Source organism: Castanea sativa, chromosome 4 (assembly GCF_040712315.1).
Source record: "Castanea sativa cultivar Marrone di Chiusa Pesio chromosome 4, ASM4071231v1".
NCBI lineage: Eukaryota > Viridiplantae > Streptophyta > Magnoliopsida > Fagales > Fagaceae > Castanea > Castanea sativa.
In genome coordinates, this window is record NC_134016.1 from 49,158,547 (window position 1) to 49,179,836 (window position 21,290).

The following is a 21,290-nucleotide window of genomic DNA, read 5'->3' on the forward strand; positions in this document are numbered from 1 at the left end:
CCCATGTTGTATTCGGTATTCACTAATATAATCACTAGGAATCTAAGTACAAACTCCCCAAAATCCTCGACGTGTCTGTGTCCGACATGGGCATGCCAGGGACACTCCTATCTATTAGCATGTGGCCTGGTATGTGAGACGGAAAAATATAATTTTTTTATTTTAAAATTTTTCCTTTGATTTTACATAGATGTTTATTCTGAAAACTCAAAATAAACACAAAAATACACCTAAAAATAAACATAATATACCTAAAGACTAAAACATTTTATTTTTATTTGAGCTAATAATATGCAGGCTCATAGAGGACTTTGTTTTGCATGACTAATCCATTCATCAAACCAAACTCATTTAGTTTATTTTTTATTTATTATTTTTTTAGAGGGTGAAGGAGATGAACTCAATAAAGCTATATGCCTATATCACACATTGGTTGTGTGTGTCTAGTGTCCGCTGTTTATAACCCCAGTCTACAACTTCAAATATTAGGCTCTTTTGTATTTGTACTCTGATTATGTAATATATTATAAACCTATTAAAATACTAATATTACTATTTTCGTATAAATTTTAATAAGTATTACGGTTTACTCAAAAAAAAAAAAAACAAACAAACAATCAAACTCCAGAGCTGACCACTGATTAAACCGCTGCACTTACAAGACACGTTTCCAAGGCCCAAAAAGAAAGAACTTAAAGATAGGGGAAAAACTGCTCTTATATTGGTCTAACTAAGTTCTGAAATATGGACCATACAAGAGAACCCACTAAGAAAACTGGATCAACGTACCTAGATTCAATCCAACATTAATTTGCGCCATTGACAAATATGCTACAATCGAAGGCATGCCTAAGCCCAAAACAAAAAGGAGGGAAAAATAATGTAAAGCTAGAGTTGGTGATAACTGATGACGCTGCTTGGTTCCTAAGCCATTGTGAATCCAAAATTTTGAGTAACACTTCAGAGTTGGCTTTCCTTAGATTGTACAGAGCTTCATTTTCTAAAGCTACAATTTCTATCTTCAGCAGTGAGTCTCCCAATTTAATCCTCGAGTAAAAGCCCTTGATTCTTTTTTTCTTTTCTTTTTTTTTGAGAGAGATATAAGGTTGTATCAACCAGATGTGTTCGAACTTGTTCCACACCACAGCACAGGCATAGCTTAATAAATTATTTGCAAATAAAAAAGGGTTTTTTTTGTTTGTTTTTTGCTGTGAGTTGGCACTTGACAGAACTTTGTTTTTTGCTGTGAGCTGACAGAACTTTGTTGGCCGTCTAAAAATACAAGTTTGATTGGTTTGCTGCTACAAAGCTCATGCGTCTAAATGCAAGGAACCTAAGCACCAAAAGGGAAAAAAGGTATATATATTTGTATATAAGGCAACTGCTTTATGTTAATGGAAATTAAGGACCTTATTCATAGATAAGACAAAATAGATTGACATTTTTAGCATTATGATCTGTAAAAATAACTACAGATTCTTTTAACGATCTATTTAGGCTCATCTCTTGCTGACAAACCAAGAGATGTAACGAAATTCCTGAGGCCTCAATTCCATTAGGAAACCACTGCCATGGCTTAACCCAAGCATTGCCAATGTATTATATGGTTTTCTTTCCTTCTTGATCTGTTGGAATTTTGCTTGTCTTTATGCTAGAAGCGATAAGTAATAAAAATAAAGCAGTACATTTGAATCTTTGCGGTTTGTTATATAGTTGAGCTTACAAATATACTATGTTTCCATCAAGAATCTGTCCTTATTAGGATGGTTGATAAACAAACAAGTGTTTATGAGACAGATGACCTGATATATATAAACAAACAAGCGTTTATATAATTTGATGCCCCTCAAACAAATTTCATCATATACAATAATACACTAGTCCTTAAATATACTATAACATATATCTTCTAGTATGTAATTTAGATTCGTCTTTATACATGTGCTAAACTGAAAACTTTTGAATTTCTCAACAATCAATCAAATCAGTAAGAAGTAAAAACATAAGTATTGAATGAATAGAAGAATAATCACCAACTGCACAAATGCTTGACCCAACTTTTTTTTTTTGGTTATCTTCTTTGACTGGATCAAGCCAATAACAATGTCCCTTAGACCTTTTAAAAAAAATTACTTATTTCAAGTCCTCAGCCTTCCAAGGCAAAGGACATACATATTTAAAGGCAAGAGTGATAAGATCATATATATGCCTATAACAGAAAAAAATCGGGCAGTAGGTTAGCATAAGAAAAAAGAATTTACATCAAAACAGAGGAAACAAAATTGTATACTTTAAATATTGTTAGTTCAGTGACTGCAAAGTTTGAATACAAAAAAGGGTGCAGCATAAGGTAAAAATCTTCAGCAGAAATGTAATAAAAACATGTCCAACTAGCAAAAAAGCTGATGCATGCATAAGATTATCATTGCACGCTTATTTAAATATCTGAGTAGAGCCAACTATATTTCTGTAAAGTACAACCAAGATAAAATAACTACTGGTCCATTTCACACAAACTACAGGAGGAATATCAGCATTGGGAAATGGCTTCTTCTATGCAAAGGTCTAGGCAGGTGATCATATAGCATTAAGTACAAAATTGCCCAAGCTTATTCAAACCCATCTTTTATCAAAATCATCCAATTCAACTGCACTTAAGATAATTAAAATCATGAACCATTCAAATAAAATAAAAGGCATTATTTTTCTATATTTTTAAGAGGAAAAAAAGAAGAAAAAAAAAAGAAGCTGTTCCTGAGATTTTAAGTCACTCCTAGTTAAAATGCTTAGTTCTGCCAAATCCTGCTGACCTGACACACTTTGAAAAATTGTTTTAACTCTCAAACTTTCAATGCATTGTGTTTGAACAAAGTCTCCTAGCTGAAAATCAATGGCACCATGACCATTGCATCAATCAAACCTTAAATTTCCAACCACATTCACTCAAACTATCTATTTCAGAACTAATACCAATGAGCCCCTTCAACACTAAGATAGCAGTAAACGAACAAATAATTCAAGAACTATATATTAAACTTTCTCATTGCAAAACACCAACATAGTTTCTAACTTAAAGAAAACAACTAACAAACTCGCCGCAAACTTTATCACAAGCCTGAGCTAGGTAAGCTAAAACAACACATACATACAAAAGCATAAAATGCAAATGACTCTGCCCCCACCAAATCAGTAAGCAGTTCTTCCATCACCTTCGGTGATCATGTCTTTGAATGCCCCACCACTTGGAATCATAGGAAGCACATGTTCTTGATGTGGTACAATCACATCTAACAAGTACGGGCCAGGAGTATCCAACATCTTCTGAATTGCACCTCTTACATCTTCCTTCCTTGTCACACGAGCTGCAGGTATATCACAAGCCTCAGCAAACTTCAACATATTAGGGTAAATCTCACTCTCTCTAGAAGGGTCACCAAGATAAGTATGAGCCCTATTAGCCTTATAAAACCTATCCTCCCACTGCACCACCATACCCAAATGCTGATTATTCAACAACATGATCTTCACAGGAAGATTCTCCACCCGAATCGTCGCCAACTCCTGCACATTCATCATAAAACTCCCATCACCATCAATGTCCACAACAACTGCATCAGGATTCGCCACGGCAGCTCCAACAGCAGCAGGCAATCCAAACCCCATCGCGCCTAAACCCCCTGACGTCAACCATTGGCGCGGCCTCTTGTACTTATAAAACTGAGCAGCCCACATTTGATGCTGCCCAACACCAGTACTTATAATCGCATTTCCATCAGTCAATTCGTCGAGCACTTGAATGGCATACTGTGGCGGAATCAACTCGCCAAAAGTCTTGAAACCCAAAGGGTTCTTCTCCTTCACTGCCTTCAACTCATCCCTCCAAGCCGAGAAATCAATCTTAACCTTATTAGATTTCACTTCTAACAACTCATTCATCCCCTCCAATGCCAATTTCACATCAGCACACACCGAAACATGAGGCTGCTTATTCTTCCCAATCTCAGCCGAATCAATATCAATATGAACAATCTTCGCCCGACTCGCGAAAGCCTCAATCTTTCCAGTAACACGGTCATCAAACCTGACCCCAAATGCAAGCAACAAATCAGACTTATCAACTGCATAATTCGCACAAACAGTACCGTGCATTCCAAGCATTTGAAGCGACAAGTCGTCTGATAAAGGAAACGCGCCGAGACCCATCAAAGTACTCGCAACTGGGATCCCAGTCAACTCAACAAACCGGGTTAACTCGGGGCTCGAATTCAAACACCCACCACCGACATACAAGACCGGTTTTTTCGACTCGGAGATCAACCTAACGATCTGTTCCAACTGGGTTTGGCTCGGAGGCTTTGGTAACCGAGAATTATAGCCTGCTAATCCAATGGGTTGGTCCCAATTGGGCACCACAAGCTGTTGCTGAATGTCTTTTGGGACGTCAATAAGAACCGGGCCGGGTCGACCCGAAGTGGCCAAGAAGAAGGCTTCTTCGACGATCCGAGGAATGTCCTCCACGTCGAGCACGAGGTAATTGTGCTTGGTGATGGAGCGCGTGACCTCCACGATCGGCGTTTCTTGAAACGCGTCGGTGCCGATCATGCGGCGTGGGACCTGGCCGGTGATAGCGACGACGGGGACGCTGTCGAGGAGCGCGTCGGCGAGACCGCTGACGAGGTTGGTGGCGCCGGGGCCGGAGGTGGCTATGCAGACGCCGGGGAGGCCGGAGGAGCGCGCGTAGCCCTCGGCGGCGAAGACGCCGCCTTGCTCGTGGCGAGGGAGGACGTTGCGGATCGAGCTGGAGCGCGTGAGGGCCTGGTGAATCTCCAACGACGCGCCGCCGGGGTAGGCGAACACGTCCCTCACGCCTTGGCGCTCGAGTGCCTCGACGAGGACGTCGGCGCCCTTGCGTGGCTCGTCGGGGGCAAATCTGGAAACGAAGGGCTCTTGTTGCCGCTGCTTGGAGGGTAGTTTGGGTATTTGAGGAGTTGTGGGGGCTGAGGTTGTGGCGGTTGATTTTGGGCGAGGGAGGGAGTTAGAGATGTGGAGAGTCCGAATGGGTTTGTGGGGAATGTGGGAAAAGGGGAGAGTGAATCCGGAAATGAGAGACTTTGATGATAAAGAAGAACAATTGGGGAATTTGGTGGTGGCGGTGGTGGAGGTGGTGGCGGCAGCCGCCATTTCCGGAGATTTTTCGTTTGAGAAGGCAAAATAAAAGAGAGAGAGAGAGAGAGAGAGGAGAAGTGGCGGTGAATGAATCTAATGATGCTGTGGTGGTAGGGTTTTAAAAAAATAAAGGGTTGTGGTGTGTTTTGCCTAAAATAACCATGGGATTTTTATATTTTTATGGGTATAATTGGAATGTGAGAATTTTATGGTCCAACATGGAAGATTCCCATGAATCCCATCAAAAATAAAAATTGTTTTTTAAGTGGATTTTATGAAGATACGAGCATTTCATTAAATGTGTAAAATAAATGGGAAAAAATTAATAAAATTGGAGAGAAATTTTAGAGTGAGCAGAGCCATACCTGTGGTGTGTGTAGAGCCAAATCAGACATATATATGTACATATAAGAAAAGAATCCTTCATCTTGGGACTTGGAGAGCTCGACGAGCATCTTGGCGGGGGGCTGGAGGACCTCCATCTTGTTGAGGATGGTGGCGCCGCCGTTGTTGGTAATGATGACGTCGCCGGAGGAGGTGGAGATCATCTTGTCCATGCCACGCGGACCGAGGCTGGTGCAGAGAGGGAGAGGAAGGCCTCTTAAGGTCAAGCCGGCTAATGCAGTATGTGAAATACTTGTGATTAGACCTTTTTTTTTTTTTTTTAAGAAAAAATAATGATTTTTTTTTTTTAAGATTAAACAAAGAAAAATGTTACATCGATAATATTTAGTGGGCGTTTGGATCAGGATGAGATGAATTTGCATTTGCGTTTTGAGTTTTGCTTCTTTTTTTTTTCTTTTTTTTCTGCACATGTTTCAGCTTTAGAGGACAAGTGCACTGTTGAGTACTATTCACGCATTGTTGAGCTGTATTTTTGACATTTTTGTGCACACTATTGGGTCTTGTGTACTGTTCACGAAACCCACAAACTTCACTTTTCAGTAATTTTTTCATTAAAAATGGATTTCACTACATTATTCACATATTTAAAAATTATTTTGTTACGGTATTTTCTGTTTTCTGTTTTCAGCTGTATCCAAACAGACCCTTAATAACAAATCATAACAATTCCTTCCAAAGAAAAAATAATGATTTTTTTTAAGATTAAATAAAAAAGTACTACATCAATAATATTTCATAACAATTAAGAAGTAATTAGTTATTATTGGTTATAACATGGAACTAAAGTGATAGATTTAGATCTCAAAGTTCTAAATTTTGGGACTAAAGTTTTATTGTTGTTATATAGTATGATAAGATTATAAGAGGGTGTATGTATAAGAGGTTTTATAAGAAAATATTATAATATTCAAAATCAATTGAAAAAAATATTAGAATAACAACTTGAACCTTATGTGATAAATAGTAACGAGCTCAAATAAGCCTAGTCAAAAGACTTGGTCAAAGAATTTTATCTCTATTTTTGGAGGGTAATAGATTAGCTGAACAAAGTACATGTTTTCTCTACACGTGAGTTGAGTTTAAATCTTATACTTGACTTTCTCGGCTCCATTTTATTCTCCACAAATAAAAATTTGCCATATATACATCTAATTAATGTTATATGTATTTAATTCTTAGACTTTTTTCATGTTTTAGTAATCTGGTGTTTGAGTTTGACATGACAATAAAATAAAAAAGAAGTACTCCCCACTTCCCTCGGAAAAGGGATCACTTGATTTTGTTGTCATTGTCAATAGGAATTAGATATCAATTAAGAGTCAATATCTTACAACCCTATTAATGATGTAACTTATTTCACAAACAGTCAATATAGACCAAATAACTTTTAGAAATGCTACGTCACATTTTCAAGACAAAACTTAGGGTCAGTCCATTTGGATGAAAAATAAGGAAGCCGGAAAATAGAGGAAGAAAAATAGAGTGGAAAATATTATTTTTTATTGTTCATTTGGAAAATGAAAATAGGAAGAAAAGAAAACCAAGGAGAAAGTTTTCTCTCCAAGCCCACATTTTTTTTCCTTCCAAATCGAAAGGAAAATCTGGAAAGAAAAGTGTTATGGTAGCACTTTTACAAAAATACCCTCTTCTCACCTATTTTTTTTTTTTCAACGTTCTCCTCTCTGTTTTTATTTTTTATTTTTTATTGTGACCTAAAATGTTCTCTTTTCCTTTTTTTTTTCCCAACATGACCTAATTTTCAACGTTTTTTTTTCAACGTGACCTAATCTAATTTTTACATTATAATAATAAAAATAATAATAATAATTTATATATATGATGTGATAAATTTTATATTATATAATGAGTACAAATAAATCTATTTCTTACATATTATGTAATAAGGGTATAATAGTCAATTTATATAAATTACATTTTCCATCCTTCAATTTTTCTCTCCAACCGAACAAAAGAGTTTTCCACCCTCCCACTTTTTCACTCGTCCAACCGAACACACAAGAGGGAAAACTAAATATTTTCCATCCTCCCACAATTTTCCATCCTCCCACTTTTCCACTCCTCCAATCGAACGGACCCTTAGAAGACAAACTGTTATTGATGGTAAAATAATGATATCAGTGGTGAACTAAAATTAGAATTAATAACAACTTACCATTCAAGATTTATTGTGAAAATATTGTAAACATATATTTATGACTTTTATATAAACACACTATAAATATCAATTTTATTTCTCATCATTATCTAACTTTCTCAAATTATGGAGAAAATTGTCACTATATACTTTCTAAATTGTGGAGAAAATTGATACTAACGGTTATTAATGATTTATGTGGTAAGCCCCAATTAAAACCAATAATAAATGTGTCAACTCGTTCCAATCAAACAAGAAGATTGAAGGCATCATCTACAAAAATTGTCATGGCTTAGAAGTCAGACCTTGGACAAAGATGACTAAGGATCTAAACAAAGAGGCCGAAGCAAGACAAGTGTGCATTGAGAGGGAAACAACATTCACACACAGCTATTATAGCATTGGCATCCAAAATGTTATTTTGCCCCCACAACAACAAAAAGCAAGCAACATTTGAGTGTCTATTCTTAAAAAAATTTAAATACTTGCTATAGTAACCTCCTTTTATTATACTACAACTTACTATAGCAAATTTTACTCTCTTTTTTATTTATTTATTAGCTTTAATTCCTCTCGCCTCTCTCCTAACTCTCTCTTCCCTCTCAGTCTCTCTCACCTTGTTTTCTCCCTCTCTCTCTCTCTCTCATCAAACCTCTATGACTGAGCTAACAAATCTCCACTTTTGCCACTGTCATCATCGATGGCTTTGCAATGATGCATGAAGTGATGTGGCAGATAAACGTGGGTCTCATGGATTGGTGGAGCTCATGGGTTTGATTATTTTTGGGTTGGATAGTGGAGCTCATGGGTTCCGGTGGTTTGTTCTGGGCTAGGCAATGGTTATGGGCGGTGTGTTTGCAATGGGTCTCAATGCCAATGATGGTAGGCTGTGATGGTGTGTGTTTGACCAATTTGGGTTCGGGATGAGTTGATTTGTTTTGGATTTCGATTTTGGTGGCGGTGGGTTATCCTGATATGTGATTATGGCTGTGGGTTGAGAACGTGGCGGTGGGTTGTTACGCACCATGGATTTGATTTATTCTGGGTTGCTTCAGACAAGAGAGAGGAAGAGAGATACCATGTCAAAGAGAAAGAGAGAAAAATGAATTAATACATAAATAGTGTTGATTTTATGTGAATAATAAGGGATAGAATGTTGTGTGAATGGTAAAATAATGTATTAAAATAAATAAAGTAGTTTTTTGTGTTAAAATAGATTTTTATTTATTTTTTAAAATTTGAATAGCCAGACGCTAATGCTCTTAGCTATAAATAACCTCGAGTAGACCTATTCGCCTACCAAAATTGATCTATCCTTCCTTCAAAGCATTTTTGATGACTACCACACCACCTCACAAGGACATGGGGCTGTCAGCCCAACCAAGCCTAGTCCAATTGAGTAAACATATTCTGAAAGATTAACGAAGCCAGAAGGATGCTCTGGTTTTATTTGTTTTTAGGCCCATTGAGCTCAAACTCATAAAGGAGCCAACCAATTCACCATCCAAAATATAATAAGAACAGTCAATACAGGTCTCATTATAAAAACAAGAAGTACATAACCACCAAATTTCATTGTCTACAAGAGAAATGCATACATATAAAATAAGACCTAAGAAGCTACTTGCTAAGCATTCCTCTTAAAAATTAAGTTTCACTCTGACCCATCTGCCTTCCACCTCTAGCAAATTAGTGCTTCTTCACATAACCTGCATTTTCATACAAACACAAATCCATCCTCGCATTAATTATACACCAAAGGTTTAAAAAAAAAAATTTCTCCACGATCTAATTCAAGTAGCTAGAGGAGGCTAAAATTCATAAATCATAATATTACAACTATCAAAAGCATCTCAGGAACAGCCTCTCAACAGCTTACTTATGAACATTAATATCAGAAACTTTCTCCAAATTTTGGATGTGCAAACAGATGACATCAACTACAGCTTATAAAAAATGTAAACATTACATTCTCAAACTATTTGTCCTGATAATATATACGCGATGCCTTTAAATAGCACCAATATAGATGACTAGTGCTGATGGTTATCACAAGTACATTACATGATTAAACAATACACATTGAGACTTGAGTTGTACATTATGAAAACAAAATAGAGATGAACTACAGGACGTTTTAGAAAAGAGAAAACACATTTCAGATAGGCATTTATACAATGGTGTGATACACCACAATGGTAGTGATCCAGCAGAAACCACTATTTTATAATAACCTGATAAGCTCTTTTAAATATTTATTTTTTGATCATTAGTCATGAATTACGTAGGATCACAATATTTTGAGTTTTCAACCTATACAAAAGTACATCACCAATGTCTGCAAGTACCAAAATCCACAATTCTGAGGCTGAGACTAAAATAAATACTAAGAACCATTCATTGCACCAAACTAAAATGCCAAAGAAATACAATGATCATATTCAAACCATCTCCAATAAATGGTAGAGGAAGAAATACCATCAATAAGACCATAAAATCACTATCGTGATTTCTCATAATGCTTCCATCTCAACTCTCAAACTTTCAGTATCATTTTTATAAAGTCATACTAAAATTTTTTATCCTCTAACAATGGGGGTAATATCAATTTTATCCCTATGCATTTAATTCAGTCAATTTTTTCACTCATAACTTTTAACCTAGAAAGCACGGACACAAAAACGGGTATGGGAATGGGTACGACTTGGTAACATGGTATTCTTTTGAAATAATTATTAAATATATTTTTATTTATATTTTCTATATATAGTTAAGCATTTATTTTTCATAGAATGTTAAATATATAAATCAATTTAAGAGTAATAATGGATAATAAAGTGAATATGAAAGGATGTTTAGAAATTAGAATAGAAACCAAGAATAAGAATATTTATTAATTTTCAAATGCACGGTTACTATTAGAGCATGAATGCTCTATTTTGTTTTGTGAAAGGATATTCGACTCCTCTTGTTTCCGTGTCCCTCCCCTGTCCAGCATTTTTTTTCCTTATTTTAAAAAGGGGCATGACTAGAGACGCATGCAAAAGTGTCCAATGTCCAACACAGGTACGGCACTCCAAATGAAGTGTCTGTGCTTCATAGCTTTTAAACCAAGTGTATTGATCCTCAAAAAAGTAAACTCTATGCATTAAAATTGACTCTTTTTTGTGAGATTCGAACATCGGTTCTCCTATAAAATAAAATTTACTCGGATTTTTGAAAGTTGGAGGACAATATTGTCCTAATTAATAGTCGAGCGATGAAATTGAAATTGTGACAAATGTACAGGATTACAATTGAAGTTTGGATTTTGTCAAATTTACAAACAATGACTCTAATGGCCTTCATTCATGTCGAGTAATACATGAAATTTATTCATAACGAAATGCGATGACAATAATTCTAGAAACCAATCCTGAATCATCCAAATAAGTATTTAGTTTTAATCAAAGAATTGCATGCAATCAGTACTACTCACAAAAATGGCAATGAAAAGAGGATTTCATCAAGTGCATGTCGATTTGAATAACAAACTCTAAACTCTAAAACCTAACAGAAAATCTTGATTAAAATAGGAGTATAGAGATCGAATTCGAAGCAATACCTATGCGGAACCGACGATAATGTTGTTGATCGGAATAAAGATCAGCTTCACGAAGAAGCCGACGAATCCCATCACCACGAATCCGATCGCTGTACGGAACGCCACTTTCGTGAATTCTGCACCAAAAAACCTAATTTCAGTGCCCGATCCACACAGATCCAAACAAAATCCACAAATGTATATATATAGTGAGAGAGAGAGTGAGAGAGAGAGAGAGAGAGAGAGAGAGAAACCTTTGCGATCGGGCTTGTGGCAGCGCTTGACAAGGCGGACGCTATCCTTGGCGAACTCTCTGAGAGGATCGACGACTGAGTCAATGGCGTCCATTTCTCCGATTCTATGTCACACAGAGAGAGAGAGAGAGAGAGAGAGAGAGAGAGCTAGATCTGAAATTTGATAGCTGAGGGTTTGAGAGAGAGAGAGAGAGAGAGAGAGAGAGACAATTGAGTATTTGTTGTGAAGGAAAAGATTTGGTATTAGGACACGTCTGGAAGCTGGGCTGACTTTGTATTGGTCAAAATTGGAAGGAAATTGTTTTAACGATAGGACGAAAATACCCTTGAATAAACTTTGTCTCTGACGACTTGTTCGTTTTTATTGGGCCATAAAAACAAGCTGAACCCAATATTAAAAGTTCAGTTTTATTTCATTTTTGCATTTGAACAGTTTATTTTTTGTCAATTTATTTTACTATTTAACTTATTTTTGTTATTATTTATAAGTTTTATTGTACTTTTTGTTATTGTTTATGAGTTCTACTATACTATTTCAGCTAATTTTTACCTTTATCTAAAGTTCTTTTAGCAAAAAGTTTTCAGTTTCAGCAAAATAAGCGAATCTCAAACAGGTGTAGACTCCATTTGGATACCAACGAAAAATGAAAATTATTTCACTATTTAGCTAATTTTTGCTACTATTTATGGGCCCACTGCACTTTTTGCTACTATTCATAGGCCCCATGGTACTATTTCAGCTAACTTTTACTTTTATCTACACTTCTTTCAGCAATAAGTTTTCAGTTTCAGCAAAATAAGTGGTATCCAAACAAACTCCTAAGTGTATGTTTGGCTCTAACTTATTATAACTATTCAGCTTTTACCTTTATTTATAGTATTTTTAGCAAAAAAATTTCAATTTCAGCAAAATAAGCGGAACCCAAATAAACCTTACTTTTTTTTCGATCATAAGTCAAGCTCAAGCTCAAGCTCGAGCTCGTAACTAAATAAAATTATGAATTCAAATTTTTTTCATTTTCTTATTAAATAAATTTTAAAAAATTTAGCTCTTCAAAAGTTTATGATTTTTTATTACGAATTGGCTATTTATATTATAAGTTAACTATAATCTTAAGTCTATGTAAATATATTTTTAGACATGTATATAAGGCTAAATTGCAAATTACGCTTCTAAAATTTGGGGGTGTTTGGATTTTATACCTTAAAATTTCAGAATATAGATTTTTCCCTAAAGTTTGGGGTTGTTTGGATTTTATATCTTAAAATTTCAGAATTTGAATTTTATCCCCTAAAGTTTAGGAGTGTCTAAATTTTAGAGTGTAAAATCCAAACATCCTCAAATTTTAGAGAATAAAATCCAAACACCACTAAAATTTAGTGTGTAAAATCCAAATTTTGAAATGTTAGTGTAAAATCAAACATCCCCAAACTTTAGGGAGGTAAAATCCAAATTTTGAAAATTTAAGGTATAAAATCTAAACACTCTTTCTTTTGTGGTAATCAAGATAATATCATTAACTAAAGAACATCAACAACTGAGCATTTACACTCATACATAGTTCCATCAGCATCTAGGCTGAGCAAAAGGGAAACATCATTAGGGGGAATGGAAAATTACAAAATCATGGGGAAGTATGGCTCCTCTTCTAGCAGGGGCGTCGACACACTTATTGGCCTCTCTATAGCAATGAAAAACTCTAGTTCTCTGGATCTTTTGTAAACTAGCCTTGCAGTCAGCCATGATAGTATCATTGCTATTAAAATTATCTTAAAATCTAAGCACTCTCAAACTTTAAGGGTGCAATTTGTAATTTGGCCAAAATATAATTATTATATGTAGCTTATCACTAAACAAAATTAATTATTCAAATTTGCTTCATTTCTTGTCAAATAAGTTCAAAAAATTTTAACTCTTCACAAGTTTTTATGAATTTTTATCACAATTTGACTATTTGTATTATCAATTATCTGTAATCTTAAGTCTACTTTAATATATTTTTAGACATATACATATTAAAATGTAATTATTATATGTATTGATCAGATCCTTTCCTTCGCATCAATAAATAATAATAAAATGTTGTAATCCTTCATATTTATTGCTGAAATTTACACATTTGTGGTTTTCTTAACGCAGTATTTAATTTCATCTTAAACTGCATTATTCAATTACTCCCCAAGCGTGCAAGTCGTGATTACAATTGTGTTGTGGCACATTTATGTGTGTTCCTATAGATGTATACAATGTATAGAGAGATACCTATAAATATGTATATCTTCTCATGTATTTTTCACTTGATTTTGGAAATTGCCTAAACAAAATTCTCAAATGGGGCTTTGTATTCTGAGTCTCTTAAATCTCTTTGCCTTTCTCATTTTTACATCAGTGCATGCAAGAGGAGTCAGAGGACCCAATAAATACAGTTTTAAACGGAATTACAATTTCACTTGGGGACTTAACAATGCCTTATTACTAAACCAAGAAACTGAAGTACAACTTTCTATGGACCAAAAGTCAGGTTGTGTTTCTCATTTTCTATAGATTTCTTCCTTACTTTAAGGAAAAAGAAAAAAGGTTTTGAAAAAGCAACACTTTAAAAAAGAAAAAGAAAAAGTGCAGTTTCAAATTGATAAAGCAAACTATAATCCTACCATGAAAAACATGAAAAGAAAAAAAAATATTGCATATAAGTTATTGTAAACAAATCAAATCTTGCAAAAAAAAGAAAAGAAAAAAGAAATCTCCTTTATTACCAAAAAAAAGTATTGCATATATGTAATTATGTATGCATGCGTATGTATTTGTTGTGTCACTTGTGTTTGCATGTAAGAGCTAGAAAATGGCATCTAATGCTTTTCTTGTGCATTTAATATCTTAGGGTCTGGATTTGAGTCCTACAATCACTACAAATCTGGACTCTTTCATATGAGGATTAAACTACCAGAAAAGAACTCGATTGGAATTGTTACAGCTTTCTATGTGAGATTTTATATACTTCTTCTCTCATTAATCATCTTGCATTACTTTCCTTGATCCTCAATGGTTGGCATTGTCTTGCTATTGAAAGGAAAATAAGGTTGAAAACTAATAACATGGTGATTGCTGCAGCTATCTTCACCACGTTCAGCAGTTAACGACAAGCACGACGAGCTCGACTTTGAGTTCTTGGGTAGTAATGGACCACCTTATACATTACAAACCAATGTGTTTGTAAATGGTCACGGGGGTAGAGAGCAAAAGATTAAACTTTGGTTTAATCCCACAAAACACTTTCATTCTTACAAAATTCTTTGGAATCAATTTCGAGTAGTGTATGTTTGAATTCTCTCTCCCTTTGTGGCTTGCAAGTATTTCATGCCCAAACAACATTTAATAAGTCAACACAACATTATTCACAACTTTTTTCACAATTATTAACACATGATCTGTTGTGTTTGGTACATAATAAACATGGTGTTAATGGTGAAACCAGATGAAAGTGATGTTATGTCGATCACAGCGGACCATGTTAACAATAATGAAAAAAAGTTGTGAAAAAATGGTGTCCTAACATTAGCTGACAAAATTATTCTGATATCATGTCATTATGACATATTTGGCTTCTCAGGTTTTATGTGGATGACATTCCTATCAGAGTGTTTAAGAACAATGCAAAACTTGGGGTGAGTTACCCATCAAAGCCAATGCGAGTAATAGGAAGCCTATGGAATCCAGAAAGTTGGGCATCTAATGGGATCAAAACTGATTGGAATCAAGCACCCTTCAAGGCCAGATTTCAAGATTTCAAGATTCATGGCTGCACGCTGCAAACCAGAGGCAATAAGAATTGTCATTCTTCAAAGCTCTGGTGGAATAGTAAGAAATACCAGAGTCTAAACGTTCGAGAGCAAAGAGCGTATCAAAATGTAAGGAGGAAGTACATGACTTATGATTATTGTTCTGATAGGTCAAGGCACCCTAAAACCCCACCAGAATGCCGAAGAAACAAATAGAAAACAGAGTGGCAGTATAATGTATATAGACTCTAAAACTCAGACATTATATTGATCATGGTCTCTTACAAATATAATGGTCAGAAATAATTACATATACCTTACCACATCTTTTCTTCTATTTCTCTTTTCATTTTGATCATCTTTATACATTTGAAAAGCAATCTGGCCAATCAATCATGCTAAAGTGACACTACTTAATTAGTCCTCATCCAAAGAGAAAGAAGATAATTCTTTGAATAATTCTTTGATTGGGATTTGAAGGCTTCATAAAGTGAAATACCTGAACAACTGAACTTGTGTAGATATAACTGAGCCAGGCCTTATCACCACCAAGTGGTGCTGATAAATTTTGGTGGTAGTTGTACTTTGCATATGGGCTTTAAATACCCTATTTGAGTAACCTGAGAAAACTAAATCCCAGAGTGTACCAAACTGGGTTCAACACTTCCCTCCACCTACAGGTGCTTGATTACCCAGATACATTTTATGAAAATTTAACCCAACCAACATGAAATAGTAGTATATAGCTTGCCATCAGTGGAAAACTTGGGAGGGTGGTTCAAAATTATAGTCGAAGAAAGTAAATTAAAAATCAAAATGATAGGAAAGATCTATCCAATGTAAAAGGTAGGAATATAGTATGAGACAACCACATTCATTCCAATCCGCAACACAGGGATCCTAAATCTCAAGACTGCACAGTAAATATTAATAGTGAAGTCATAGCAGCAATTTTTTATCTGCACTGGATCAAGTTAAAGTTTTAATAAGTTTCTAAAGTAAAAAATAACAGCTGACAAGCGAACTTAATTCATAAGCAATCAAAATTCCAAGTCCAATCAGCTTAGCTCAACCTCTTTCCATTGCGCCATGCAGTAAATCAGCTTCAAATGAATTACTCAACTGTAGAGAACAAAAAGAAAGAAAAATTTATATCAGACCCTACTTTTCCCATAATTTTGAATAATTCAATCATCCTACAACTTAGACTAACATATTCTTTTCAGTATGGCAGCAATTTAGTTGACACTTTTTTCTTTTATCAGTAAGTTACATACACACCCACTGGCTTTTTGAAGCCAGTTGCTTACCCTCCACCCATTATTGTTGAAGGAGGAAGTGTTATTTGAGTATGAACTCATTGGCATTAATTTAGATGGAATGCAAACTTAAGACTTCTCAAATTCAAGTTTAGGTATAAAAAAAACTAGGAAAACTATCTACAAGGATTACAAAATAATACATAGCATGAATGTCACATACAATGAATAAAGTTTTCCTAAAATTGAATGCCGTTATTAAAGTCATCACCTTATTAATTCATACTAAGCATGAATGTCCTGTACAATGAAGAAAGTTTTATCAATGAAAATCTAGTTGCACACCAACTTATTTTGTATTTCCAAAAAAAACTGTCTAGTCAGAGTGATGATCAAAACAAGCATATAATGGCACCGATGAACATACTAGGAGAAAAGGATACTCAAAACAGCATGAGTGACAGTGTCAATGTTAAGGTACACGAGACACCATTTCAGATACTCATTCTTTCCACCTAATGTTCATCTTGCATAAGAAATGAGGAAAGGAGGATATTCTATCCTTTTCTGATTTCTTTTTTTTCCATTGGGTAGCTGTGAAAGTGTTCAATCACCCAATTAAAGATCAAACATGCCAGTGCTCTCTCTCTCTCTCTCTCTTCTTCTTCTTCTTTTAAATTTTAATTTTAAATTTAATAACAACCTATATATAAACATGGAAAACACCAAAGTACCCTTCAGACAAAATTTCTGGGGCACAGAACAAATGTTCATTTCTGCTTTTTTTTTTTTCTTTTTTTTTTTGAATGAGCAAAATTCTTTCATACTGAAAACATCAGGCCCCAAAATTGATTACTTTCCAAACTTTAACCATCTAGGCATTTTTCCAACATAGATTGTCACTTTCCAAAAATGGATGCAACCCAATTCCACAGGGATTATACAATACTTGCCTCAAAGAATTTCATTGTAAAATGATAAAGAATAGATGTGGACTTTGTTTATTTCCATTTCTTACCATTAATAGCTCATCTCTACTTATCTAAAACGTAATTATATCACACACTGCTATCAAATGAAAAAATAATAAAACATTTATAAAAGCACTTGTCTTTAAGTAAGAAACTTTTAACAATCCAGCAACATATTTACTATTACAGTTGTGCTATAAGTTGCATGAGAAAGGTTAAAAAGAACTTTACTGGAGGCTCATTTCCAAGAGAGGAACTTTTGCAGTAATCCATCTTTATTCTACTCCACCTATAAGATACATGACATTATTTAGAAGATAAAGAACTCTGGAACCATTGAGGAGTCTATTTGGTATCCCATATTTTAGTGCAAGGTGTAGCCAATATCGACCATCTTCATTTGCATGCTTATATAACTCCTTTGAAAAGGTTGTGCAAAATCCTTTTTCCTCCCATTAAATAAGGTTGTATAAGACAGTTTAAGGTTGTAAGCCAAGGTCATTTCTCAAATTAAGAATTTTTTCAGATACAAGCTTGTAAAAAGTCTCTACTAGGTTTATGATAATAAGGCTACTGAGGCCCACGTCAGTATATTCCAAACAAATAATTGCTTTTTTGACCATTAGTCTTTTTTAGAAATGACAGTTGGTAGTGAAAGATCAATTCTTTCATGCATACAAGTTGGCAATGAACCGCTCTTAGACAACTTTAAGACAAAGTAATTAGAATTGTGCCAAACTCCGCATCAAATAAGTTAAAAACGCCCCTATTAAGGAGATCAGTCAAAGTATATTTCCCCTTATTCTATCCCCATCCCTCAATACTTTCCATGTGTATGCATTAAAGTCTCACACCCACAATGACAACCAATTGTAAATACACAACCAGATCAAAATCCTAATAGGCTTTTTAAATGCTTGCAAAACAACAAAGTAGTATCAAATCATATCAATCCAACAATTGGCTCACACGCACAACAGCAACCAATTGTATTTTTTTTTTTATAGGTCACAATGGCAACCAATTGTCAATACGCTAACCAGATCAAAATCCTAATAGCCTTTTTAATGCTTCCAAAACAGCAAAGTATTATCGAATTGTATCAATCCAACCAAAGGCCTTGTAGCTGAATTGGCACATCCCTATGTACAAAGTGCTTGAGGATCTAGGGGAGAAAGGGTTCGAGCTACAAGATTAGTAGCATGATGTAATTATTTCTCAAAAAAAATTGTATCAATCCAACAATTAGCTCTATTTTCCCCAAGTATTGGGAGATCATAATTTCAAGCAAAACTAACCAACAAGAAATAACACTAGCAAGCAATGACAGGAGAAACAGAAGCTTCAATCCATGCTAACCAAATCCTCTTTGTTGAAACAAGAAAAGAAAATAAAAACTGTAACCTAAAAAGCTACAGAGGCAGCCCCTTTTCATAAAATCCAAAGTTAATGTCAAAAAATCACCATGTTCACAAATCAAACGGAGAAACTCAATCACTGTCAGCCGCTAACTTAGTGCTAAAAGCCTAAAAGTCCTACAGTCTTGCTACATGTTTGAGAAGTCAACACTTGGAATTCTACTATACCACCCACCACCAACATCTGAAAGCAACATTCTTTAGAACATTCAACCAAAACATTAAAAAAATCCAAACACCAAATAATTATTAAAAAAAAAAAACACTTTTTCCACTCAAATCACACTGCCCAGATAACAAAGATCGCAAATTGCTGCAATCTCAAGACCCTTCAACCCACAGCGACATGTCGCTTTGGGTTTGGATCATATATGGGGTAAGATTGCCTGCCAATCAACTCTCTCAAATACTGCAAAAATGAGAGTTTTGTACACAAAATACAACCAAGTAAAGCTAACAACCACTTCACAAGTCACAACACTCACAACCATCACTCACAAACATATATAGTTAGAAAGACATTGACTTTGAGCTCAAATGTCACTTCCTACTCATTTGGGTGTTTTTTTTTTTTTTTTACTTTATTTTATATAAGCTATCTTTTCTAAAGAATAGTCTTCTGTACACAGAATACGGGACAAGACTGCCTACCAATCAACTCTCTCAAATACTGCAAAAAGTGAGAGTTTTGTACACAAAATACAACCAAGTAAAGCTAACAACCACTTCACAAGTCACAACACTCACAACCATCACTCACAAACATATATAGTTAGAAAGACATTGACTTTGAGCTCAAATGTCACTTCCTACTCATTTGGGTGTTTTTTTTTTTTTTTTAATAACTTTATTTTATATATGCTATCTTTTCTAAAGAATACTCTTTTCTACTCAGTTTCAACTTACCCCACCCGTCAGCACCAATTGCATTCACCTCTAACCTTACTATTTACAAATAAAAACATAAACTAAAAACTAAAAAAAAAAAAAAAAAAAGCAAACCCAACATACCTCTGGCCATCAAGATTGCCATGGCCACTGCTAGCTCCACTCCCATAAGACACATCATCAGCAGCATGGCCTTGCCACACAGACTGCCAAGCATTCGAAGGTGGCTGAACGTACACTCCTCCAGTGGGGTCCACTGCAGCGGGTCTCCCAATCATCATTCCTCCATGGTGGGGCCCACCTGCAGGTTGCCCCATCGACGGGTAATAGTACGGGACGCCACTGGCCGCGGCGGCCCCAACAATCCCTCCGACTAGCCCTGCCGCCTCGTCTTTAATCTCGTCCCTCGGCACAATATCCACCAAGAAGTCGAATATGTCGGTCCTCGTGATCGCCGCCGCGATGTCGTTCTTCTGGAGCGTCCGCCGCTTGTTCTCCTCGGCGTGCAGCCACGACCGAATCGTGAGCTCGAGGATGAAGAGCTCGCAGGCCTTGGCGAACAGGATGGGGGCCTCGGCGGAGATCATGCGCACGTCCTCGTCGGCTTTCATGATCTTCTTGATGCGGGCGAGAGGGAGCTGGTGGTTCTTGAAGTCGTTTACTTGCTCGATTTCTTGGCGCTGGTAGGACCAGAACATTTGGAGCTGCTGCTGCTGTTGTTGGAGGAGGTGGTGGAATGGGGTGGCTGCGGCGGAGGACGGCGGCGGAGGCGGAGGAGGAGGAGTGGGTTGGAGAGGGTAGGAGGAGGAGTGAGCTATCTGGGTGTTGTTGTTGTTGTTCTCCATTTTGCACAAAAGGTGTTTGATGATGGGTGTGTGTGTGAGAGAGAAATTACTCTCTCAATTAGTGACAAATTGGTGTTTTTTTTGGGAGGATAGGGATGGTGATGATGATGGGTGGGTGGGATTTGAAGGATTTGAGGAATGTGGGGAAATGTGGGGTGAGGATTTTGAGGGCTAGAGATATGTGGGGGAGAGAGAGAAAAGATGGGATAAGATGCATGCACTTATAACTTATCTTATTGTGACCCTATATATATATATATATATATATATAGATATAGAGAGAAAGAGAGAGAGAGAGAAAATCCAAATGGGGGTATGACTTATGATAATATATATTTTTATATTATATACTATTATTATTAAAGTTTTGTGAAATGGTTTTTTTTTTTTTTTTGTTCCTTTCAAATTATTTTATTCATGTTAAAAATTCATGGATAGGATGGAGAAAGATGAGGGAAGTTAAGAATTCTATCCTTGGTTTCAAAAAAACAAAAACAATTCTATCCTCTCCTTCCATACCAGTGCAAACATACCTTAAAATATTCTTATACTATATTTGATGAGAG

General features: G+C 35.6%; 4 protein-coding genes across 5 annotated transcripts; 1 reads left to right on the forward strand and 3 right to left on the reverse strand.

Annotated features, from left to right (window-relative positions):
- Positions 1–3,000: 3,000 nt before the first annotated feature.
- Positions 3,001–5,268, reverse strand: LOC142630879 (acetolactate synthase 3, chloroplastic). Its single transcript, XM_075804935.1, has one exon. The coding sequence runs from the start codon at positions 5,179–5,181 to the stop codon at positions 3,187–3,189; it is 1,995 nt and encodes a 664-aa protein (XP_075661050.1). The 5' UTR covers positions 5,182–5,268; the 3' UTR covers positions 3,001–3,186.
- Positions 5,269–9,144: 3,876 nt separating this feature from the next.
- Positions 9,145–11,770, reverse strand: LOC142631547 (protein transport protein Sec61 subunit gamma). Its single transcript, XM_075805719.1, has 3 exons — positions 11,564–11,770; positions 11,331–11,446; positions 9,145–9,435 (listed from the first exon to the last, which is right to left on the reverse strand). Exons 1-2 carry the CDS (start codon positions 11,655–11,657, stop codon positions 11,331–11,333), a joined length of 210 nt encoding a protein of 69 aa, XP_075661834.1. The 5' UTR covers positions 11,658–11,770; the 3' UTR covers positions 9,145–9,435.
- Positions 11,771–13,895: 2,125 nt separating this feature from the next.
- Positions 13,896–15,559, forward strand: LOC142633068 (xyloglucan endotransglucosylase/hydrolase protein 2-like). Its single transcript, XM_075807343.1, has 4 exons — positions 13,896–14,085; positions 14,446–14,546; positions 14,676–14,878; positions 15,175–15,559. Exons 1-4 carry the CDS (start codon positions 13,896–13,898, stop codon positions 15,557–15,559), a joined length of 879 nt encoding a protein of 292 aa, XP_075663458.1.
- Positions 15,560–16,244: 685 nt separating this feature from the next.
- LOC142631549 (nuclear transcription factor Y subunit C-1) lies at positions 16,245–20,922 on the reverse strand. 2 transcript variants are annotated; one of them, XM_075805721.1, is made up of 3 exons: positions 20,003–20,922; positions 17,805–17,862; positions 16,245–16,465 (listed from the first exon to the last, which is right to left on the reverse strand). In XM_075805721.1, the coding sequence occupies exons 1-3, from the start codon at positions 20,722–20,724 to the stop codon at positions 16,412–16,414; spliced, it is 834 nt and encodes a 277-aa protein (XP_075661836.1). In that variant the 5' UTR covers positions 20,725–20,922; the 3' UTR covers positions 16,245–16,411. The 2 variants fall into 2 exon arrangements, with proteins under 2 accessions (XP_075661836.1, XP_075661837.1); XM_075805722.1 differs by lacking the exon at positions 17,805–17,862 and having other exon boundaries at positions 20,003–20,917.
- Positions 20,923–21,290: the final 368 nt, after the last annotated feature.